The 25,359-nt window shown below is 30.3% G+C and overlaps 1 protein-coding gene and 2 pseudogenes across 6 annotated transcripts; all 3 read left to right on the forward strand.

Moving 5' to 3' along the window:
- The first annotated feature begins 4,399 nt into the window (after positions 1–4,399).
- Positions 4,400–6,985, forward strand: LOC129309862 (uncharacterized). Of its 6 annotated transcripts, XR_008592968.1 has the most exons (3): positions 4,400–4,932; positions 5,529–6,105; positions 6,904–6,985. XR_008592968.1 is itself a non-coding variant. In XM_054951610.1 (2 exons), exons 1-2 carry the CDS (start codon positions 4,506–4,508, stop codon positions 5,629–5,631), a joined length of 570 nt encoding a protein of 189 aa, XP_054807585.1. In that variant the 5' UTR covers positions 4,400–4,505; the 3' UTR covers positions 5,632–6,233. The 6 variants fall into 6 exon arrangements, 5 of the variants coding, with proteins under 5 accessions (XP_054807585.1, XP_054807584.1, XP_054807588.1 ...); XM_054951610.1 differs by lacking the exon at positions 6,904–6,985 and having other exon boundaries at positions 5,489–6,233; XM_054951609.1 differs by lacking the exon at positions 6,904–6,985 and having other exon boundaries at positions 5,529–6,233.
- Positions 6,986–14,897: 7,912 nt separating this feature from the next.
- Positions 14,898–15,450, forward strand: LOC129308885 (DNA-directed RNA polymerase subunit alpha-like; annotated as a pseudogene).
- A 1,675-nt stretch (positions 15,451–17,125) lies between these two features.
- LOC129307811 (30S ribosomal protein S3, chloroplastic-like) lies at positions 17,126–17,757 on the forward strand (annotated as a pseudogene).
- Positions 17,758–25,359: the final 7,602 nt, after the last annotated feature.

Consider the following 25,359-nt stretch of genomic DNA (forward strand, 5'->3'; position numbering starts at 1 on the left):
AAAAAAAGAGTTTGGAATGCAGGATTCAAACAAGTCAAAGACTCCCCCTCTGAGCTTCTCTCCTTTTCGACGTAGTTCCTCAACTCTACCTCACTCTTTCGCTCTCTGGACCAGCTCTGATACTAAAATGGCACAGAAACCAAATGAAAAGAGAAAATTCTGGTTTTTATTTCAAGTTTGAACTGCCTCTTACAGCAAAGTTAGTCCTATTTATAGTGCTAGAACTCTAAACGAAACAGGCAAGCAGCTAAGACATTACAAACATAAATGCTAGATATTTTGCGGGCTTAGTGAAGGTGTAAACGGAACAACATTTTTGCTTCATTTTTGTAACTCTCATACATCAGTTTTTGTGTCTGTTTCAGTCCACTTCAGTTCATGCCTTCCTTTTGGAATCATTCCTGCTTCTTAGATCCATTCCTGCTTCTCAGAGGATCAACTTTCAGTATAAAGCCTATAAGATCCCCCCAACTTGAACTTTACATTTTGATTTATGCAGTAGACTATAATTAAAATGTTCCAAATTTCCTATGAACTTTGCTGAACTTATGTGATGATTCAAATGTTAGGGCTTCCAAAGAAGATATGGTTAAGTAGTTTTTCTTTTTTGTTTTTTAATGATTGCAAAAAATGAAATATATTATTAATCAATACTTTTTGAGTTGTGATAGAATTTTTCTGAGCTAGCATTTATCATGTCGTGAAACAAATTAATGCGAACTGATTAAACACATACACAAAAACACATGCAAGAATGCACTCTGTTATTGATGAACAAAAAGGTACAAGATGATGGAGATTCTATAAAATTGTAATCATTTTATAATCGTGGTTTATGATGTGGTCCTCTCTAATTTTTATTTTTGGTTCTTCTTATTTGTCTGTGAAAATTATCCCAATATGCCATCTCCATGAGTCTATAAAAGAGAGCGAAGGGGAGAGCATGGTCTTATAGCATTTCTGAATTTTATGTTATAGTGCAATGGTTACCTACAGGGTAGGTAAGATCTGTTCTTTGTCCTGTCTGTATGCAAAGCAAGAGGAGTCTGAAGTTTAGAATTCACGACTCATATTTTGGTTGAAGTTGTTCAACCAGCTGGGTGATGTTTTTTATGAATTATTGTTTTATTGACTTTTTCCTATTACCAAACTTTTGTTTGTTTGTGTGTTTGTTGACCAATGGGTAACTGTTGTGTAAGATTCTTAACCTTTTTAGTAGTTTAACATGTCTTTCAAGATTCAAAATGTGGGGGAAGCAAAGTCTGGTGTTGCCTTTTGCATTCTGATTCTCTCAATGCATTTTTTTTAATAGAATCATTGACCATTGGTTAACTATATTGCTTTATCTTTGGCTACTTGGTATTACATGATGCACGACCAGGAAATCTTTCATTGTATGTCCTCAACAGTAATTCATCACTTGAGTTTTATTTTCCCCCCTTTTTCCTACCGTGTCAATGCCTAAGTAGTCTAGGGAAAGTGTGATATTTACTGTAGTATCTTTCTTTGTCAGAATTTATTCCAGAGATCATGGAATGGTGATTTCTGCAGTCCTGACATTTGATTAGACACATAAACACATAAAAACACTATGCTGAACAATATAAAATCAATCATAGATTTTCTCCAAATGTGAATATATTTTGCTAATTTCTTATGTGTGTTGTCAAGACTTTTTGTTATTATCATGATATGTATCAAGTAGTGTAGCTGTACTGATTTTTTGCTATATGTAGTATCTGACTTGTGCGATTTAGTGTGAAAGATTTATCATCCTTTCTTAGCCCTGTCTATTTGATACTTATGTCTATTTCTTAGTTTGCTTCTGCAAGAATATATCCATATTGTAGCTGACTCTAATATGTTTTTTGAGTTGTAATAATTTATGGGATTGTTTTTCTCAAAGGGATGACCATTGAATAAAAGTTGTCAAACCCCAATCCTATAATGAATTTCGAAAAATGGTGCCATTCATCTAGCATGCTCTATGATGTGAAATGTTATCCTATCTATTGTTTAGAAGGTCATACCATTAAGTAAATCTGCCCTTCCCACTATGTGCTTATTTTTTGGAAAAGTCTCGTGCAATGGTACAAGACCTACAGTCCAATTTTTGATAATTTCCTTTGAAAAAATAGTTAATGCACGTAATCTGTAGTCCAATTCTGATCGCAGAAACCATAATGGCCCTCCAAACTTGACCTGGAAATCCAAGCTGCTAATTTTGAATAATGCATGCTCCTATGGTGGCACATATGACAGAACTTTAGTGTGATATGCTTTTTTATGATTTGTAGTCTGAGTTGTGATCTTTAGTTTGCTTCTCGATATATATTTCACTATTCACTTGCCATTTATACTTTGCAGATTTGCGTCTGATATGATGCCATTGTTTTTTGGACGATAGCTTTTGATATTATGTGTAACAAGGGTCATAGTACCATCATGATATGTTTTAAGGTAAGGTTCTGATATGTTGGAGCTATTGACATACAACTTGATGCCACAAATTCCTCATATTTATTTTTTTTGAACTCGAAACTTGAGATTACACTTTCAGTAAGTAGTTAAAGACATGAACCTCATGATTCATTCATTTTTTGTTGAAAAAGCGTAACCAATTGTGTGGGTTATCTATATCATGTTGCTTTTTAATTTTTAAGGTTTGTATCTTCGTGAATATATTGATTAACGGGTAACTGTTGTGATATACTTTTCTCCTTTGTATTTTTTTTTTTTTTTTGATTTCAGATTCAAAACATGGGGGTAATCTGATCTGTGTTGCTCTTTCCACTCATACTTTTAAGTACAATAGATTGTAAAGTCAGGATAGTAGGTTAGAATAGGAAGGAGAAAAAGTGGAAGAGAAATAATTTGACTTCACTTTTCTTGTGTCAAGAAAAGATAGATAAATTTAGATATTAAAAGAGAAATCGTTGTCCTATATTTAAATTAAACTTTTGCACATGTTATATAGCTATCAAAAGCTCACCTATCAACAGCCGCACACTGTTATGTCTGCAAAAATTTGGTTTCATAAGTTTTTTCAGTTGCATGGCTTGGCTTCCCTCCTATTTTTATTCATTTTAATTTTTGTTCATTTACCTTCCTCTTTTTTTTTTTTTGTGATAAAAGGGAAAAGATCATTATACCTTCCTTCCTTTAATCATTATGGTTTTCATTTTTCTTCCTTTCTCTACCTTTAAGTTTTCAGCTTTGAATCTTTTCAATTTGTGCAAATTGAAAAAAATGAGAAAAATTGCGTTAGCTCTGCAAGTTGCTTGAAATCGAGTGACTCTACAAAAGGTCTTAACTTTTGTATGTAGTCTTTTTTTACTCTGTACACTTGGTCCACTTCTCTTTTGAATCTGCATTCTTTGACGTTTTTTGCATCTCATTTCTCCTGCAGTAATATTGAGACAGGTGAAAGCAGAGACATGACTCTTCCAACTTCCTTCTTGTGCTTGTGATATATGCTTGATGATGTGATGAAAATGAAAAGGATAGTATGCGGGATTTGATAAAATCCTTTCCAATAACACTTGGAGAGATAGATATAGTAATAGATTTTATACATTAATATGATTCATCCTTGTGTTTTTGTATCCAATTATCCAAAATATAGTTGGAAAGGATTCGGATTAGAGTGCTGTTGATCCGCTCAAAATTCTTCAGTTACATCTAAACTATTTACAATGCATTTGATCTCTTTACATTTAGTGTGAGTTCACTACTGGAAAGAAATTCATGATGGGGATTGTAATAGGGTGCTGTTTGTGGGTAATTGGTATCCTTCAATAGAGGATCTTGGATTTTGTTGGTTTAAAAAATGGAGTGGTTTTGGGAGATGGGTTCTTTGTGGGTAATTGGTATTCTGTTTTGCACTCTATTACCCACTAAATCTTAATTCTAATTTGTCTCAGCTATCAATAGGGAGTTTTGCTGCGAACTGTTTAATGATTTGCAAGCTGCAGCACTTGCCTATGACTTGGCATTATTGAAGCACTGGATAGGTTTTATTCACATGCTTTTCCAAGTATTTTTTGTGGTTTTCTTAATTTTTGATGAATCACGTTTTATATATGCACTTCAGTGTTTAGGCACCAGGAAAAGGGATATACTTGATTTCTGAGTGTAATCATTTTTTTCGGGGAGGTCATTCATTATAATTTTGACAGCAAGAGTATAAACTTTATTTGCGTTAGGCATAACTAAGATTTGATAAGGATCTTGTGGATGGAAACTGTGAGGCAAAAATTACGAGTAGGGGTGCTCAAGTTATACCCGACCCATACTCGTCCCGATCATATTGGGATGAGTTTATCCCGATCAAAAAAAAATCAGGATCAAAACTTTCTTAAGACAAGACCAAAACACGAACGGGACGGGACGGGACTCGGGTTCATTATCGGGACATCCCGTCCCGTCCTATTTACATGGCATGTTATTTATTTATTTTTTGACCATTATTTTCAGGCTTTCCTTCGGTTTCACCGTTTCAGCTTATGCCTTGCAGACTTAAGTGTCAGGCTCACGAGGACCAAACAGAACACGCGTTCAGTTTCAACTTTCAAGTTCAACTTCAGTCTTCACTTTTCCCTTTCCTTTTCAATCTTCTGCTGCACGCCTGCGCCGACCGAGGAGAGCCAGTGAGCCACACCACACAGACCTCATCACCTCAAGGCTCCGACCAGTTGAAGGCCTCCGCCCTCGGCCCTCCGCCTCACGCCTCGACAGAACAGCAACAGCAACTGCAAGAAGACCCAGATCTCGGCCTCAACTTCACGCCTCGATGCGACGCGACTAGAAGAAGGAAGAAACTTGCTTTGCCTAGCTTTGTCTCAGATTTCCATTTCCATTCTCAGCTTCGCCTTGACCCAGATTTGCTCCTGCCTTCGTCGTTCTCCTTGTCGTCCTCACTGCTCAGATCTGGTGTGTTTCACCGTCAGAAATCCATTTTTTTTGTTTTATATCTTCCTTTTAATATGCATTTGCAATGATAGTTAGTTGTTTGCTTTACGTTCCTTTGCAAATTTATTTAAAATTTTAACATCAGTAAATCATTGATTTTACGGCTTCACGCACCATAAAGTAATAATGCATATATGGTACTTTTATCTGAGTAATTTCCAATGATCTGAATAATGATCTGAGTAATAATGCATATTTAGTAATTTCATGGCAATTTTATCTATAACAGATAAAAGCAAGCATCAGATTTTATTTTCAATCCCTCGACATGCATTATTAGTTGTTTCTTTTTGCTTGCTTTTATCTGTTCTGTTCTATTCATAGCAATTTTATCATGTGGTAAATTGAGAAAGTGTGTGTCAATTATATATTATTTAGAACATATACAATTGGCCTTTTAAGTGTTTGGTTATATAATCTAAATTATTTGCATGTCATAAATTAATTGTGAAACTTAACACCCTTGATTTTTATGCATGTTTATTTGAATTTTAATATGTGATTTTAATCAATTAAGGGTGGTTGTTGTTGTTGTTGGCTAAATTTGCATTGGAAAGAAAAATGGACACCACACCTACTATTCAAGAAAATGTTGAAACTTACGAGCAAGTACATTTTTGGGGAGGATCCATCTTGCACTGGGAGTATCTATTTTCTTAAATATAAAAAGTTTAGTGTAATTTCTTCCTTGTGGAAAAAGCTTTTTAACTTAAAGTATTGATGAGGTTTAATCGTTTAGAACTTTGAACTATTGCTTCAGTGTTTATATTTTCATGTTTGTGTTTTTTTTTTTTGGCCAATTATATTTTCATATTTGTTGGCGCATACATAATGCTTGAATCATGCAGGGATATTATTTGTTTAAATGGTATGACATTTTTCAGTAAAATCATTCAACTTCATCTATTTGTTGAAACAACTGCTCTTCATCTGGACTACTTTGCCCCTCGAAGTTGTAACTTTGATTGCCAGTTATTACGGAGGGGAATATTGACAGCAGTTTTTTATGGGGAAAAATAAAAATGAAAAGAAAAGAGGACAGGGCTTAAGAGAGAAGAGTGGAGCACAATCTCACTATGATTCGATGAATTTGAAAGCATCTTTCAATGGCTGAATGCCTTTATGTCCCGTTTGGTATGCTAGAAATGAAAATTAAATTGTAATTCACATTCTTTTTTTTATATGCATGAAATAGATTTTCATGTTGAAATGAAATTCATCAAAATAGGTTGAATTGGGTTTCATAATAAGGCCCATGGAAATGAGATAGGTTTTATGAAGTGAATTTTTTCGGACAAAAATAACCTCAATTGTAAAATTGTTTGACAAATTTGCCTATTCATCAATCATTGAAGTAAATCAAAAGTTTTTTAGTAAATTGATTATATAAATGCATATATTAAGTAAAACATATATTATAATTAAACAAATTGACAGGGGTATTTTAGTAAATTGATTATATAGATGCATATATTGAATAAAAAGTATATCATAATTTAAAAAATAGGCAGGCGTATTTTAGTAAATTGATTATATAAGTGTATATATTAAATAAAAAAATACCATAATTAAACAAAATTAACAAAGGTATTTTAGTAAATTGATTATATAAATGCACATATTAAAAAAATATATCATAATTTAAAAAATAGATAGGGGTATTTTAGTAAATTGATTATATAAATGCATATATTAAATAAAATTATATCATAATTAAACAAAATTGACAAGGGTATTTTAATATATTGATTATATAAGTGCATATATTAAATAAAAATATATCATAATTTTATGTACATATCAAACATACTTTTAAAATTTACTTCCATATCCATTTTTATTTCCATATCTATATCTATATTCATTTTCATTCCGTCAAAAACATTTTCAGAATACTAAATGAGGCATAGTTTTATTGATTCTTTATTGTAGGCTATTGGAGAGTGACATAAACTCAGATGAGATGTGAGGTCAAGAGCTCAATATACCGGACCTTAAATTATTTCCGGCTGTTATGAAGCCTACAACATTCACCATACATTCTAATGCGTGGATACAGGTTTTCAAGAGTATAAAGCCTAGCTAAATTAAAATAAGGTTGTCAAGTTTTATTATCCTACAGCTCTTAAAACATAATAATACTATTAATTATTAATTATGATAAATATTAACCTTTCAATAATAAAAATGAGTGAAATTTAATATTTATATTATATTTGATCATTATATAAGTCAGACCTTTTCATGCATCATATGGGGGAGTAAATGCTTGAATAATATGTCTGTTTTGGAGTTTATGGAGATTTTATTTGAATTACACTAAAGCTTGAATATATAATATCCTAGATTAAAATTGAAGAGGTAATTTTGGGCTTAGAAGGTGAGGGCATAAATAATATCCCAACACGATTCAAGCTAATGTGTCTAAGTGAAAAAAAAAAGGGGGCTAATATGTTTTTTTACATTATTTTCTTTGGAGGGTGGGATGTTGGGACACTTGAACTTTTTTAGATAATGTGACAGGAATGATTTATATAAAGTAGTTCTATTCTAATTACATACAAAAATTAATGCCATATAAGATGTACATGTAGGATATCCTTTTTTTTTTTTTTTGGTGCGTGGGAAAGAGGAATGAACAAGCACGATTTCAAAATTTAATCATATGGAAGTGAAGGTACAACTCTGCTTTCTTCCCTTGTCATTTTTATCAAGTGTTAAAGCAAATCAAATACAAGCATATAACCTTATCGTCTAATTACAATAAAATGTTATCATAATTTAGGCATTATTGGAGCAATATTCAATGATTAGACAAGTTAAGTTGCTATTTAAATAGCGTTCAGTGATTGGATAAGTTATTTAATGTTCGGCTTTTTGCTATCTATTTCTTTATTGATAATTTTTTTAAATTTTCCTTTTTAATATTTGAAGTTCATTTTTATTTTGGTTCTTTCATATTCATTAGCATTGTGAATCCATAGCATTTAATCCCCAATGCATGGGAAGCATATAATCGTATCATACTCAATAAAGAGAGTTTTGCAAATAAATATTACAAAAAGATAGAATAATCATCACTATAAACATCTATATCATATTTGTAATGATGTTTATATCATTTACTTTATGTGCAATGCATGGGAGAGTTAGTGTTAATTACATTAAATATCTTCATATTAATTAATAAAGTGTAAAATTAAAAAAAGTGTTAATTGTTATTAGGTTTTTTATATTTTGAATTAAAAATTATTTTTAAAAGATGTTTTATATATAGAACGGAGAGAGTATTAATTAAAAGGGATTAATGAGTTTAGAAGCAATGGTTTCATTTGCCCGCCCTTTGCCCCTCAACAATGTGGCTTTTTCCAGCTCTTGGGCTGTCTTCACGTGGATGTGTAAGTGGGCGTTCCATGTATAAAATGAAGCAGGGAATCTAGATATTATAATGTTTTTTTTTTTTTGGTCTCGTCTTATATCTCTATATTAAATCTAAATATTGTATTTACATATGTAAATATTATATTAGTAAAATAAAAACATATGAATCTTTAAAATATTGACATAACCATTGAAAGAATTGAATGAGGAGCAGTGTGAGGTGAAAATCTCACATTCAATTCTGTAAAATGACAATAAGTGTGACTTATTTGTCAACTTTTTCACTATCATCTCTAAAAAGCCAAATTTTGCCTTAAGTAAAGTTGTTAGAATATGCTTAACCTTTAAATTTAAAATCACTGCTTATATATTTGTCTTGGCCATAGTTTACAAGAACATTCTATAGTCTTAGAGGGAGAAGGGTCAAGGATTTACCTTATGTGAGATATCATATTGTTCGAGAAACTTTAAATACTATCAGAAAATCTTTCCCAAAAACAGATCCAAAAAACAAAAAAGGGGACTTGACCAGATGGAAAGAAAAATAAAAAAATGAAAAAAATTATCTTCCAATATGATTTGGAATATATTTGAATATTTTAGATATATTAAGATATATTAAATTTAAATATATTAATATATAATAATATATTTAATTTTTATTTCATTTTTTATTTTTAATTTATAAAATAAATAAAATAATAAATATTGAATTGAATTATATTTTTTATTTTTATATTTAATGACTTAAAATGATTTAATTAATAAATTTAATAATATATTAATTAAAATTAATATTAATAATTTATTGATTAGTTTATATTTTATATGTTGATATTTTATATATTGATTAATTAATAATAATAAATATATTGAAATTGAAATCAAATGAAAAAAAATTGAAAAATTGAAAAATATTGTTTTGACATGAAATGGATATATTCATATAAAATATGGAAAAACCTATATTCAAAATTGGTTCACATAGAAACTGACATATGGGTTTGTGTAAGAATGCACATCAAATAACAAGGGGAGTTATTGTAATGGGGGCTCCTAAATTAGGATTTAGATAATCACACTAACTACAGTTAATCAAGAACTTATCTAAAAGGATTATTTTATAAGAGATTAACTTAAAAAAAATTCTGAACATATATTTTCACAAACTAAACAAAGGGATCTCAAGTTTTTAAAATATTTTAAAAGCTCACATCTTTCAATTAAATATGTGTGGAAGCATGATTAAGAAACACATCTCAAAATGGGTAGAAAACTTGCTCCTTATTTTCTCTTTATACCCTACTCCACATAATATATATCCTTACCAACATAACATTTGACCACACAAACCCTTTTATAACTGGCAGCAGGGAGTTAAAATCTCCATTACATTTATCACAATAATTATTACATAGTCATCATACTCTATATATATATATATATATATATTATCTATTTATCAATAGCTTATTATATGCATGACTTTTCCTTTTCATTCATATATGATTAATATCAATCACTCACCCTTGGACAACAAAACATAAGGAGAAGTCATAATAACATTCAAGTTCTCAAATCATGCATATAATAATTATTTCCACTTGTACAAATATTTTGGCTTATTGATATAATAATATAAATATTTGCACAAATATATTTCCACCCAACACAAAACCCATAATGCAAGTGGATTAAAAATATATTATCCTAATTGGCAATACCATAAACTAAATACACATGTCAAACTAAAAAGAAAAAGGCCAACAGAAGTGATTATGATTACTTGGTCTAATGCTTCTTTCCTCTGATCTTTCCAGATAAGCTAGCTCCTATAGTATGTTAAAAGAGAGGGGTGAGTACAACTACTCATTGACTAATGTACATCTAAATTATGCAAATGCATGATAATTAATTATAAATGTAAGTGGCTAATAAATTCATCAAGATAACCATATAAACAATCATATCAAGAACATGTTAATCACATTAACATATAACTCATGTGAATAATCTCAAGAATAAAGTTGAATACAGAATTAGCACGATTGCCTACAAGTACTTAATATTCATATAAAATTGGCACAAGTAACCACATATACATTATTCACATATTTACCATCGGTTCTTATTTTCACAATTACAATCATAGTTTCAAATATAGCCATCAATCACTTAAATGGCATAATAATAATATACATGATCAATTTCTTTCTTATATCCCCCCTTGTTTTCTCTGACCTAAAATCTGCGGGTTAACAATCGGAAAGGATCGTCCATGTGGTGAGACTACCTAAGGCCTTAATCATATTGTGAGGGGCTACCGGGCCAGGGTTACCTTATGAACACGATTTTCCCCAAATCACACATTATAATGCTTGCCCTACTTGAACTAACAACCATAAAGCAGAGACTTAGAGAGGAATTAGTACCACAGACGGGCTACTAAGGCTGAAAGAGGAGAGGAAGCACCGCCCCTTCATCCTAGGTGGGTTCGAAAGAGAAAACGGATGAATGGAGGACTCTTGCGGCCTAGGTATTGAAGGAGATGTTTCGATCACTCTTTACTTAAGCTAGGAGGCTTAGTGAAAAGGAAAGCAAAAGCCCGGTCTTAGAAATCGATTGGTATATTGGCAACCAACTCAGGAGTAGTTCCGTCGGAGATCGCAATCTCAATCCTAAAGTGAATAGAGGATTTGGCGCAGCTTGTCCAAAGAACGTATAGATTAGTTCGAGTAGAGGGGAAAAGCCTTTATTATGCAAATATTGGTCTGACCACAAATAATGGATGAATCAAGAGACCGAAAGATTTCAGACTAGGAGGATCGGCTCCGAACCCAAGATTTGCTCTACCTAAAACTTCAAATAGGCCAGTAGGGTTAAGTTCCTTAATAAGAACAATGTTACATTATCCTATAAGGTAAGTAGGGCTATAACCCCTGAGATTATCAGTTAATAGCCAAATACCATATGAATTTTGCACAATCGCTAGCTCTTTCACTAAGGCGAACTCCTGCCATATGATCATATTCATGAGAAAATACATTTCAATAACTCTCATATATGTAATTCACAATTATTTCACGTGCTCATCAACTTTCTTGCACAACAAGTATCAAGAATCATCATATTTCAATCATGCCTCTTGCTTCAATTTTTATATTATCACATAAATCACATTGGCATCATATGAAAAACTCAACATGCTCATATACAATCCATCACCATACATAATCCACAATTTATAATCAAGAGTACGTACATCATCATTAACCCTCAATCTCATTACCCAAATCATGCCACAATTAACTTAATCACAAATTATAGAATTTTAATAAAGCCACATATGCATTACGAACAACAATTTCAAGATTTTGATACACACATATACACACATTCATTTGTTTCACCAACATAAATAATTAGTCAATATACAAATACATAAAATAGATTTTTTTTTGTTACCTTAACTTTTGAGAGATCAAAGGTTACCCCTCAAATTATAACACTTTCAAAGCTTTTCAAAACTTGATTGGTGCTTAATAATAATTAATCTACATTTAAATCATATCACAATTTCTCAATAATATTATTAACACAATTTTCACTCATATTCCAATACTTATGTATTTATTTTATTTCATTTCATTTTTTAAAACCTTAATCTTAGCCTCTTGAGTTGTAAAATTAAATTTCATATATTTGAACCTATCTACTTAGTACAATAGCCTCCTTCACAATAATTTCATCAAAATTTGGCTAAAATCATCATTCAAACAATTTTTTAATGTCAAAATTTCCCTTTTTATTCCAAAAATATGCATCTAAAAATATTCAAAAATTGCAAACTTAGTCTCAAACTTAGAATCATTATTCTATAGCCATAATAATTTATTTTTTTATCCCAAATGATTATCTAAATATTAACAAATCAATTTATATTTTTAAATTTAACCAAAAATCTACTCATAGAGATCTAGGGATAAATTCAAAGGCCTCAAATTCTAATTCTATTAACAAAATAATATTCTACAATATTTATTATACTACCAACAACCTTAACAATTAGTTTTATTCATTAAATATTCATCTCTCTTTCAAACTCTAGGTTTTTGAAAATCTCAAAATCTACAACTCAAGAAAAAATATGACTAAGAAAAATGTTAGAATATTTATTTAGTCTAAGAATACTTAAAATTTCATCCAAAATATTATATTATAAAGCTCTGTCTCTTAAACCAGTTAGCCTCTCCGTCATGTGGCGTTGCTCTTACTCTTTCTATTCTAGAGCCAGTAATTTGGGCCAAGCCCGATGGGCCAGCCCGAACCTGCCTGAAAAATTTATGCCCGAACCCGAAAAAATAATTTTTTTTATTGTTCGAGCCTATTCAGGCTGCTCGAATAGGCCTGAGAAAATTCGGGCCAAGCCCAATTGGGTTCGGGCTTGGCCCGAATACCCGAATAGGAAAAAAATAATTTTTTAAAAAATATATAATATAATAAATATTAATTATTTTTCAAGTTTTATATCATTTTATTTTAAAATACCATATATTTGAGTGTATTACTATAGTTATTTTAAAAAAATAAAAATATTTATATTTTCCCATTTTTATTATTTTTAATCAAATAAAATATCTCATAATAATAATTAAAATATATTTTAATATTAATTTTTATATTTTAAGACTCAATCTTTTTTGAAAAAAATTGAGTCATATAAACCATTTTCTTATCCAAAAATTATATTTTATATTTTTTATAAAATAAGATAATTAATTTTAAATTAAAAATAATTTTAAAAATAAAATTTGGACATGTACGAATTTTCAGCTCTACTACTAAATAAACATAATAAATAAAATAATATTTTTAGATAATTATTTGATTATTATCCACGTCAGACTTAGTTGAAAATTAAGAATGAACTAAAGTAAATACTTTTTGTATATAGAACTTAAACAATGTAAAATATTTAAAGAAAAAAATTCAAAAAAATAGTATTTTGCTCATAATTAAATAATTTTGTTTTATATAATATAATGACGACTATTTTTTTCATATTCTTAAAAATAAAAAATATAGTTTATCTAATAGTTATTAAAAACTTTGAACTAATTAGGACAATAATTTTAAATTAATGGTCTAACCGTAGTTGAATTGAGATTAACTTGATCATAATTAAAATAATATGATTCAATTAAAATATATAAATATTTTTATATAACTATGATAAGGGCAATATTTCAATAAATAAGACATTAATTTACAAGTAAAGGAAATATTCATGAATGAATTGCACATAATACAACAAAACAATAACAACGCTACTTAAATACTTAACTATAAAGTTAATAAGTTATTATTTTTTTATTCCTTTCAAGTTAAAATAATATGTTATGCTTAATAAAATTATTTAAAAATTAAAATTGATTAAAAATAAAAAAATATTTTAAAAAAAGTTTTGGGTATTCGGGCTGGCCTGAATAAGCCCGAAGCCCGAAGGCGTTAGGGCCAGGCTTGGCTATATGGGCTTTTTAGAAAGAGTAGGATTTTTTAAACTCGATCCGAATAAGCCCGACCCGAATTGAGCCCGACTCGAATAAGCTCGGCCTGTCTAAATTACTGGCTCTATTCTGTTCGCACCTAAGGCAATGAAGAAAGAAGGGAGAGAAATGAAATGAAAAATGAGTATGAGTGGTTTTAAAAAAAAATGTGGGTCCTGCGTGCTATTTCCTCCTTCATCCTTGTTTATTTATTTTCTTTTTGTAATACGCACACACCAAGTCACCAACAACCCCTTCTCCCTTTCTTTAATTTTTTTATATAATATATATATATATATATATATATTTATCAAACACACACACACGGCAAACAGTCACCACCCCCCTTCTTATTTAAATTTTTTATTTTATATTCCTTTCTTTTTCTTAGAATAATAATAATAATAATAATAATAATAATAATAATAATAATAATAATATTTCTATTTTTTTAAAAAAATCATAACTTAGGATTTGGATTTATTCTAAATTAAATTCAACAATAATCCTCTAACTGAAATTATTTATTTCTAAATACTCTTCCAAAATTATTTATTTGCCCTTAATTAACTTAATTAATCTTGGGTTAAATTTTTGAGATGTTACAATTATTCATGTTCAAGCTAGTTTTAGTAATACCATTATGACTATTATAGATATATGGGTTTAGGTTATTTCTTGATCCTTTGCCGTTACTTGTGGATTCAAGGGTACAAGAAGGGGGACAACTTTTTCTGCTCAGATTGCAACAAGGAATGCTATTCAGACAGTAGTTGATCAAGGCATGCAACTAGCATAAGTCATGATAAACGGTCATGGTCTCGAAAGAGATACGGCATTAAGAGCTTTTTATAGAAGTGGTATACTATTAAATTTCATATAAAATGTAGGCCCCCTAAAAAAAAGAGGTAGAGGTGTGCAAAAGGAAAGATAAACATTGAAGAGATTTTAAGAGGAATAAATAATTCAAATTCAAGAATTTGATCAAAATAGATTATTATGGTTTGAGAGAAAGTAAGAGCATCCACTCAGACAATGCAGTGGAAGTGTGTTGAATCAAGAGCAAAAAGTAAGCATCTTTATTATGGATGCTTTATTCTGTCTCCACTTATGAAGAGTCAAGCCAACACAATAGGCATTGCAATGTAAAGAGCTTTGCTTAGAGAAATAGAGAGAACATGTATCACAAGTGCAAAATTTGAGAAAATAACACATGAATATTCTACCATAGCATGTATTCAAGAATTAGTACATAAAATTTTAATGAATTTGAAAAAATTGTATTGAGAAGTAATCTCTATGGAACTCAAGATGCATCTATTTCGGTCAAGGGTCCTTGATATGTAATTGCTCAAGACATAATTTTACCATCTTCTATGGAAATCATTGATAATACACAACATATAGCTAACCTAACATAACCTATAAATTTGTATATTAGATTACAAATCGAGAAGAATCAAGGATATCATATAAAAACACTAAATACGTTACAAGGTGGAAGTTATCCTATAAATGCTATATCCATGCCTGTTTGAAATGCACACTTTAGTATTCATTCTTATGTGAATAGGAATGAAAAACAAGAGATACTTTTTCTAAAAATATGGACAAATGGAAGTTTAACTCCTAAAGAAGCACTCTATGAAGCCTCTCAAAATTTGATTGATTTATTTATTCCTTTTTTACATGCAGATGAAAAAAAAATTTAATTTAGAAAACAATCAACACCAAGTTACTTTACCCCTTTTAACTTTTTATGATGGATTGGCTAAACTAAGGAAAATTAAAAAGAGATAGCATTGGAGAAGACAATTGTTTCAAGCACCAACCAAACTATAAGCGCCCCTTATTTAAAGAGGGGAGGACAGGTTATTCACATTTCATTTGATGGTTAAAGGTGAATTGAAAGCTAAGAAGTGGTAATTCTAAGGAAATATTAGGGTATGGTAAACTAAAAAAGTTTGGGTAGAGCCGAATCTAAATGTTAGCTAGTTAAGTGTCCTATAGTAAGAGGAGTAGTTATGAATACTATAGACCATCCCTATAGGGGTGGTAAAGGGAGGGCCTCAATTGGTAGGAAAAAAACCACAACCCCTTCGATTTATCCTTCACTTGGAAGAAGTAGAAAAAGAAAAAATATATATAGTAATAATTTGATTTTCCATTGCTGTAGTAAATAGTAGAGTAGAGAAAATATAATTTTTTTCTTCATATTTAGAAAAAAAAAAGGAGCAATGGACTGTGATACATTCACTAAAAAAATTCTTTTTGTAGTAAATCATTTATTAAGAAAAATAAATAAACTTAACACAAAAAGCATAAAAATAAATAATAGCAACTTGGTCTAAAGCATCTACTATTACACCCACAATGATTGGTCATACAGTTGCTATCTATAATAAAAAAGAGCATTTACCTATTTATATATCATATCGTATGGTAGAACATAAATTGGAGAATTTTCACCTCTTATAAACTTCCAGGACATTCAAAAAATGATAATAAATCTTATCATTAATTAAGTGATTATGAAATTACTAAAATACTAAAAAAATTCATTAATTCATTAAAATTTCATTTATATATTAATATTCTTATCTTAATATAGATATAATATTCAAAGATAAATTATTCAATTATATTGATAAATTATTACATTATATATTGATATTATTTATTAATAAATAATAAATAAATAATTATGCTTGTGAAATAAAATAAATGATAAAAAAGAGCCAAGTCCAACATTATGAAAAAGAAAAATCAATATAAAAAAATATACCCTTTAGGTCAGCATATATGCATGTATGCTCACAATACAAATAGTAATTGATGAAATTCATAAACCGAAAGACTTATGATACTTGAACTCATACTTTATTGAGTATTTTAATTGGTTTATTCTGCAACAACAAATGATAGTCACAATATAGGTTTGAATGAAACAAGTTGAGTCATTAAAATTAAAATTTCAAAATTGATAAAAATAAATATAAATAAAGGTACAACTATGATTAAAAAAAATGAAAACTTCAAACTCAAAGACAAAGTTATATGCTAAAGTGTCATATAACCATTTTATTGTTTATTAAAAGATATAACTATAAATTGAAGAAGAATATGAAAGACACAAATACGCCATATTATGCTTTAAAAAACTAGATCAATAAAGGAAAAAAGTACAATGCTACGAAGTGTCATTTTATGTATAATAGTGGAGGATTATGGGACAACAAATAAATCCGCTCAGTTTCAAACTTGATACAACTCAAAGTCATCATTCTGTTTGGTTTGCATAACCAAAAAATTATTACAAGAAAATGAAAAGGTACAGGATTGCATCAAGAATTATGTACCCAAAAAAAATTTATATGAGAGTATCTTTTGGTGTCGAGGGAATTGCATGGATAGAGATTCAAAAAAGAACTAATCTAATTTAAGTCATAACCTATATGGGATTTTCAAAGTTATTAATAGAAGGTAAACCTCAAAGAATTGAAGAATTATAGATGAATGTGCAAAAAAACTTAATTGTATGAATTGAAAACTCAACTTTGCTATTACAAGAATTGCAACCCTTTATGGACACCCTAATGTTCTTGTAGAATTTATAGTCAGATAATTAAAGAATAGAATTTTCTTTCATAAAGCAATGAAAAAATCTATTAAATTAACTAAATAGGCAAGTACAAAAAGAGTTCAAGTATAAATTGCAAGACATGTCAATGGAAAAGAAATTGCATGTGTTGAATGGATCAAAGAAGGTAGAATTCCTCTACAAACCATTCAAGCAAAAGTTTATTATTATTCTTATACAGTTCGAACTATTTATGAGGTTTTAGGGATCAAAATTTGAATATTTGTAAATGATGGATAATACACTTTACCTTATCTATAATGTTCTATTTAGTGAAAAAACAAAAAATGAAAAAATCTTCTATTCTTATTTTGTTAAATAAATACTAATAAATTTTATAAGATTGAATAAAACTTTGATTAATCATTTGATATTGATATTGATATAATTACTATGCTTGGTATGTGACTCATTGTGTTGGTTCATTATTATTTTTAGAATGATTAGAATTCAACAAAAACATAAACTAACTTGTGTGTTAATTAATTAATAACTATAGAACTAATAACCAACTCATTGCTTTGCATTATCTAGATCTAAAGAACCAGTCAAGAGACAAATAAAGATATAATATATTGGCGATATCATTATACCAACTAAAATATTGCATAAAAAAAAGAAAAATGAATCTGATTATGAGTTGTGAAGCAATAAGAATATATGGATAAATGAAAGGGTGAAAGAAAGAGAGAAAAAAAATATTAATGATATAGAATTCTAATATGTAAGGTCTATAAGTCATATCATAAAAGGTAGTATAATAAAGCATCAATATTAATTAATCCATAATTAGATGACTATATTGATTGAACAAACAAATCAAGAGCCCTAAATCACTAAAATTTGAGAATGTTGACTAAAGACAAAATGGGATTATGGAATTAGAGGCTCCATTGTTCAGTTGAACCCTAACCATTAAGCAAGAAGTGATGGGGATGACGGAACCTGTGAATGCCTTTTTGATAGCCTTTTCTTTTCTTTCTTTTGCTCTTTCTTCTTCTTCTTCTATTCTTTTTATTCATTTCTTTTTCTTTTTCTTGAAATATTTTTTCAATTTTTTCTCTCATACAAAAGCCATGAAATGTCTTGGGTTCAAGAATAAGGAGTCACATAAAATAAGATTTGTTTCTTTGAGAAGATGGAATATATGTAGGAAGATAATGAAGAAATGAGTTTATCCACTAAGTTAAACCAAGGAAAATTAAATACATTGAAGAACACCATAAAGGAGTACATGCAATCTATGGAAAAACAAAGAGATAGTGTTTAAAAATGAATGAAACAAAAGAAAGGCTCAAATTGGCTAACAAGAGGTAATCAATCAAGTTAAGGTTAGCTAAAAGGCCTTGTGCTTTTTATATGAATGCAAAATCTTCTTCTTTACAACAAATGAAATGATATAGCCTTGATTAAGAAGAAAGACAAGTTCTAGAGGGTTCAACTACAAAAGACAAAACTCGCAATGGTTGAAGACTCCTTTTATGTTGGATAATTTTGCTTTTTTAATCAAATGCACATACTCTAATAGAAAACTTGCTTCATAAAGTATAAAAATTAGGGGAATATCACCTCAAAAGTTCATATTTTAAAATCCCAAAACAAAATTTTTAATTTCCTAAGACTCAAGACAAATCAAAACAGAATTTTTTTATAATTTTCCAAAAAAAGTTCAAAAAAAACAAGGAGAAAATCAATTTTTATGCTCTTTCCCTACACTTAAACTATGCATTATCCTCAATGTATGCTCAAATATGTCCTAAGATACTAATTCCATGAATGAATGCATGAAAAGTGTAAGAAAAATTTTTTTGGAAGCAAACAAGGTCATAAGACCGAAAATACCAAGAAAGGTGACTATTCTAGAAATCCTGAAAATATCTCTCTAGGGATAGCGAACTAGTGAATTTTATAACAAGTGTTCAACATGAGAAATTTCCATGAAAATTTTATGAGAGACAGAAGACACATGTAGGAAAATGATATAAAAATTTTAGCTCAAAATTCCTTCCCAATCATTAATTTCCAAAATTTTCACAAAATGGTCCACAGTTCTGGAGAAATAAAAATTAATCCAGAAGACCTTATAAGACTCCAACAAATTTTTCAACAAGATAAAGGGAAGAAATAGATCCAAGACAATAAGGAGAAATTCAAGGCTAGAACCAAGCAATTTGGACACACAATGTAAGAGATATGCTGACTCAAAGTTGCCTTAAGGTTTTGAAATCCTCTATAAAGACTCCCAAGACCTTGATATCTCATAAAATATACACAGAACACTCCTCACATTCAAAATTGACCAAATCAAATTTCAATTCAAGCTAAAACATATAGCTTTCAAATGAAACAAATGCATTCCTAGTGAATTTTTCAAGTTAAAGCAGAGAAACTGAAAACTGGAAATAGATAATTGTCAAGTTTTAAAATATGCGAATATTTTTTTCAAAAATTGAAAACAAATCAACACTATAAAAATCTAAAAATGAAAACTTGATTAAGTCAAACTCACCAAAAATTAAGGTGTAATTTATTTGCTAAAACAAAGAAAACAAGGGAAATAAAACTAAAAATTCCTAAACTAATGAGCTTGGTTATACCTCCCCCACACTTATGCTTTAACAAGAGTTACATAAAACACAAAAACATGCAAGAAAAGTGCTCCATATGTGTGAAAGGTGGTAGCAAGCATATACCAATAAGTGCATCTACTTGTATGCTATGTGTAGAAAAAAAATCAAGCAATAAACGAGGATAGATACAACCTTTGAAGCTCCTCATGGTGGCTTGAAGTTGTGCTTCTCTTTAGCTTCTTCATTGCCCTTCTTGAAAAGCTTGCAAAGATGTCCATTGACTTGCAAAGTAGATGATGATGTATCATGAAGAAGTTGAAGCACTCCATATAGAAAAACTTTAGTTACAAGGAAAGGACCTTCCCATTTAGAATTGAGTTTGGAAATCTTATGAATAAATCTAGTTTGATACAAGAGAACTAGGTCACCAACATAGAATTCCTTTTTAAGAACCATTTGATCATGGATGAGCTTTGTATTTTCCTTGTAGATCCTTGAGTTCTCAAATGCATCAGGTCTATCTTTTTTAATTCTTGAATTTGAAGGAACCTCTCTTTAGCCATAAGCTCTTCATCTATATTGAGCTTCTTGATTGTCTAATAAGCTTTATGCTCAAGCTTAACCAGTAAATGATATGCTTTCTTATAGACAAGCCGAAAAGGGGACATCCCTAAAGGTGTCTTCAAGGCGATCCTATAAGCCCAAAGTGCATCCTCAAGGTATAATGACCAATCCTTCCTATTAGTATTAACAACCTTTGAAAGAATAGCTTTGACTATTGGAGATCTTGGCTTGACTATTAGTTTGGGGATGATAAGGTGTTGAAACTTTATGTTTGACCCCATATTTAGCTAAGAGAGCCTTCATCACTTTATTGCAAAAATGTGAGCCTTGACTCACCAATGCTTTAAGGACTCCATACCTATAAAAAATGAAGGATTTGAGAAATTTCACAATAACTCTTGCATTACAAGTATGAGTAAGTATAGCCTCAATCCACTTAGAAATATAATCAACGCACAACAAGATATAATTGTTCCCAAATGAAGAAGGAAAGGTTCCTATGAAATTAATATCCCAAACATTAAATATTTCACAAAAGAGAATAGGCACTTGAGGCATTTCATGTCTTTTGCTCCAACTTGAGACTTTTTAACATTTCAAACAATTTTTACAAAAATCAAAAGAATCTTTGAATAAAGATGGCTAATAAAGTCCACAATCCAATATCTTTCTAGACATTCTTTTAGCATTAAAATATCCTCCACATACATAAGAATGATAAAATTCAAGTACAGAAGATGCATCACAATCATCAACACATTTTCTAAGTACTTTATCACTAGAAATCCTCTACATGAAAGGTGGTTTCCAAATGTAGTACTTAGCTTCACTTCTCAACTTGTTCAATTTAAACCTAGACCAATTACTAGGCAAAACACCATACTCAGGATAATTAGCCATGCAAGCATACCAAGGTGGTTTAGTGGAGATAGCACTAAGCACATCATCCCTAAAAGAATCAACAATAGAAGAGTTAAGGTTAGAAGTTATCAATGAATCCTCAAGATGTGGAAGCCTTAACAAATGGTTGGCTACCACATTAGTATAACCACTTCTATCCTTAATTTTCAAGTTAAATTCTTGCATAAGAATCACCTACCTAATCAATCTTGGCTTGATCTTGGCCTTCTTCATCAAGTACTTTATGGCGTAAACAATGCACTTGGAATAAATCAAATAAGATCTAAATTAATCAAGTGCAAATACAATGGCAAGTAGCTCCTTTTCAATTGTAGTGTAATTAACTTGTCTGCTTTGAAGTGCCCTAGATGCATATGCTATAACATGTGAGAGCTTACCATCTTTTTGCTTAAGCATAGCACCTATAGCAAAGTTAAGAGCATCACAAGATAATTCAAAAGGTAATGACCAATTAGGAGCTTGTAAGATAAGAGGTGTGACAAGAATATTTTTCAAGCAATCAAATGCATCCTTACAAGCTTGATCAAATTCAAATGCAACATCCTTTTGCAAAAGCTTTGTCATGGGCAATGCAATCTATGAAAAGCCTTTGATGAATCTCTTATAAAATCCTACATGACCTAGTTAGGACTGCATAAAAGACATGACGGTACTAGACTTTGCTCTAACCCAAAGTTTGATGTCTTTTATGAAAAGGATTGGGTTAGGCAACCCATAGTTTATTCTTATCTAATGATAACCCAAAGATTAATAGGACCAAACTTGATTTATAAGACTAGGAGATTGATCTTGTTAGTCCAATACTCACTTAGTTTTTTGTCTTTTTCCTCTATGAAAGGCAATAATTCATTTCAACCTAATAAACTTAATTAAGATAGTAAAAACACTTATAGTAGTAGTAGTAGCAGCAGCAGTAATAACAGCAGTAACAATAGTAGTAAAAGTAGTAGTAGTCATAGTGGTGGTGGTGGTGGTAGTGGTGGTGGTAGTGGTGGTGGTGATAGCAGTGGTGGTGGTAGTAGTAGTAATAAATCCATAATAATTTCTAATAATAAGAAAAAAAATATTTTTGTTATAGTCTAAATGATTTAAATTTATAATCTTAACAAAAATAGAACTTAACAAACTTTAACAACACTATATTACAATAATAATTTAGAAACAAACTCAATAAATCTTCATACAATCATCTTCTTAGCATCAATTACACTTCAAGTATTTATCAAAAATAAATTAATTACAATTATAATAAATAAATTAATAAGACTAGATTGGACCAAGTGGTCTAGATGCCTAGTCTCTTGTCTAATCCAACCTAAAGAAATAGTCTAATTTTTTTAATCTTTTTGGTCAAGAAGGACCAGTGTCTATGCGGATTAAACAAGACTATGACCATCTCAGGTTGGACTAGGTCGAACAGGATTGGAGGACTTTTGCACAACCGTACTAGAAATGATCTCAAATCTTTAATGCAAGTTGGATAAGGAAGAGAAGTAATGACATTAATCTTTTCCTTATCAACCTTAATGCCCTTAGATGAAATGAGATAACAAAACTATGCCCTTACCAACTATAAAGTGACACTTTTCAAAATTAAGGACAAGCTTTTTCTCAATGCACCTACTCAACACTCTATCTAAAGATGCAAGACAAGAAGAAAATGAATCTCCATAAACTATAAAGTCATCCATGAAAACTTCTATGTAATGTTCAATGAAATCACTAAAAATGCTCATCATGTATCTTTGAAATGTCCTCGGGGCATTACATAAACCAAAATGCATCCTTCTATTTGCAAATGTCCCAAAAGGGCAAGTGAAAGTAGTTTTCTCTTAGTTAATATGACAAATAAGCACTTGAAAATATCCACTAAAGCCCTCTAGAAAATAATAGTGAGACTTGCAAGCAAGTCTCTCAAGTATTTAATCTATGAATGGCAAAGGGAAATGGTCTTTCCTAGTGGCATCATTGAGCTTTGTATAATCAATACAAACTCTCCATGCATTTAGCACTCTAGTGGGCACTAATTCCCCCTTCTCACAATCGTGATCTCACCCTTTTTAGAAACCACTTGAGTTGGTGAGACCCACTCACTATCACTAATAGGGTAAATAATGCTAGCATTAAGGAGTTTTACCACCTCTTTCTTTACCATATCAAGAATCAATGGGTTCAATCTCCTTTGTGGTTGCCTAATGGGTTTTTCATGATCATTAAGTAAAATCCTATAAGTACACACAAGTGGATCAATGCTTGAAATGCCTCCCAGTGTCCAACCAATGGCAAGAATATTTTTCCTAATGACATCTAGCAATGCATGTTCTTCATCACAAGAGAGAGAGTTAGAAATTATTACTAGAAGCTCTTCTCCCTCTCTCAAGTATGCATACTTCAAATTGGATGCAATGGCTTCAATTCCAAGCTAAGAGGCTCTATACTTAATGGCACTAGCTCTTTAAGCTCTAATCCTTTGTACATTCTTGCTTTGCCCTTTTCCTCCTCTTTAAGCATTGCTGTCATGGACATGTGCACCGCAGCGCATTTTGCATAAGCTATAGTGCACAGTATAGCAAGAATACTTGGCTTTCTATGCTACATGACACGGTGCATAGATCACGAGCCGCGGCGTATGGACCAAAACACTCAAAAATGACATTTTTGGCCCTGTTTTGAAGTATTTTTGCTTCCCAAAACTTTTTCATGCTTCCAATATCTATATAAATCATTAAGTTTGAGCTCAAACTATCAATTTGAAGGGTTTTTATAGGATCCCAATTATTCTACAATTATTTTTAAAGGATTATTAGTTTTAACCTTTATATTTATAATGTGAGTTTAGGAGTAATCCTTACTCTTAATTATGATTGTTTGTTATGATTGTGTGGTGAATTTTAGTAATGTCAAGGTGGACATTACACTTGGCATATTTAAGAATGTTTTTAATCAAATCTAAAAGAGGTACATTCACTTGAATTTTAGAAAAGAAGTTCATTACCTAAAGAAGTTCATTACCTCTTGGTCTTGTGGTGCTTAAGCTAGTGATTTGGATGCTTGGGCTTGAGGGAAGGGCAATTTCCTCACATTTTATTGGCTTGTTGTTGCTCTTTGACCTTTCTTCTCCTTCTCATATTGCTAGACATTCATGTTTTGGTGCTATACAGTGGCATTTTGGACTTGATTTCCTTACTCTTTTAACTCTTTTTGAGGTGGGGGATCACTATAGACTTGTTCCACACCTTCTTCATCTTCATCACTATAAGAAATAATATCATTAGAGCAAGAATTGACATTAAAATCACAAGGAAGAGATGCTGGAACAAAATTTTTAGAATTGAATTTTCCATCAATGAGCTCATTTTCATAATCTTTACTAACCATTTTTCCGCTTCTAAGCTCAATAGCATTAATAGAACACTTAGGATTGATAACTATATTGCTAGACAAAGTAGATTGTTAAGCATTAGTAGAAGAAATATGATTAGTTAAAACACTCATTTGCTTACACAAAGCTTTTATAGCATTTTTCATGTAAGACATATCATCATTGATAGTTTTGTTTTGAGTTTGTTGAGCTTGTCTATCACTCTTAACCTCATTTAATAACAACTCAAAATTTTTGGACAATATGGTATTGGTATTAGGAGGTGAAGAAGATGGTCCCTCAATAGGTACAATTTGCCTAGAAGAACTATGTGGTTGAGAGTAAGAATTATTACCTTTTTCTAGATAAAAATTTGAGGCACTACCTTGTCCATATGACAATGAG

This window comes from Prosopis cineraria, unplaced genomic scaffold (genome assembly GCF_029017545.1).
Source record: "Prosopis cineraria cultivar Desert tree isolate PC_DT_omini unplaced genomic scaffold, ASM2901754v1 PC4, whole genome shotgun sequence".
NCBI classification, from domain to species: Eukaryota; Viridiplantae; Streptophyta; class Magnoliopsida; order Fabales; family Fabaceae; genus Prosopis; species Prosopis cineraria.

What these genes read in the sequence shown, in the direction of transcription:
- LOC129309862 (XM_054951609.1), top strand. Translation starts at nt 4,506, where the DNA reads ATGCCTTGCAGACTTAAGTGTCAGGCTCACGAGGACCAAACAGAACAC. An exon ending in GTCCTCACTGCTCAGATCTG is followed by an intron (nt 4,933 to 5,528) that starts GTGTGTTTCACC and finishes TGCATTGGAAAG; the next exon opens with AAAAATGGACACCACACCTA.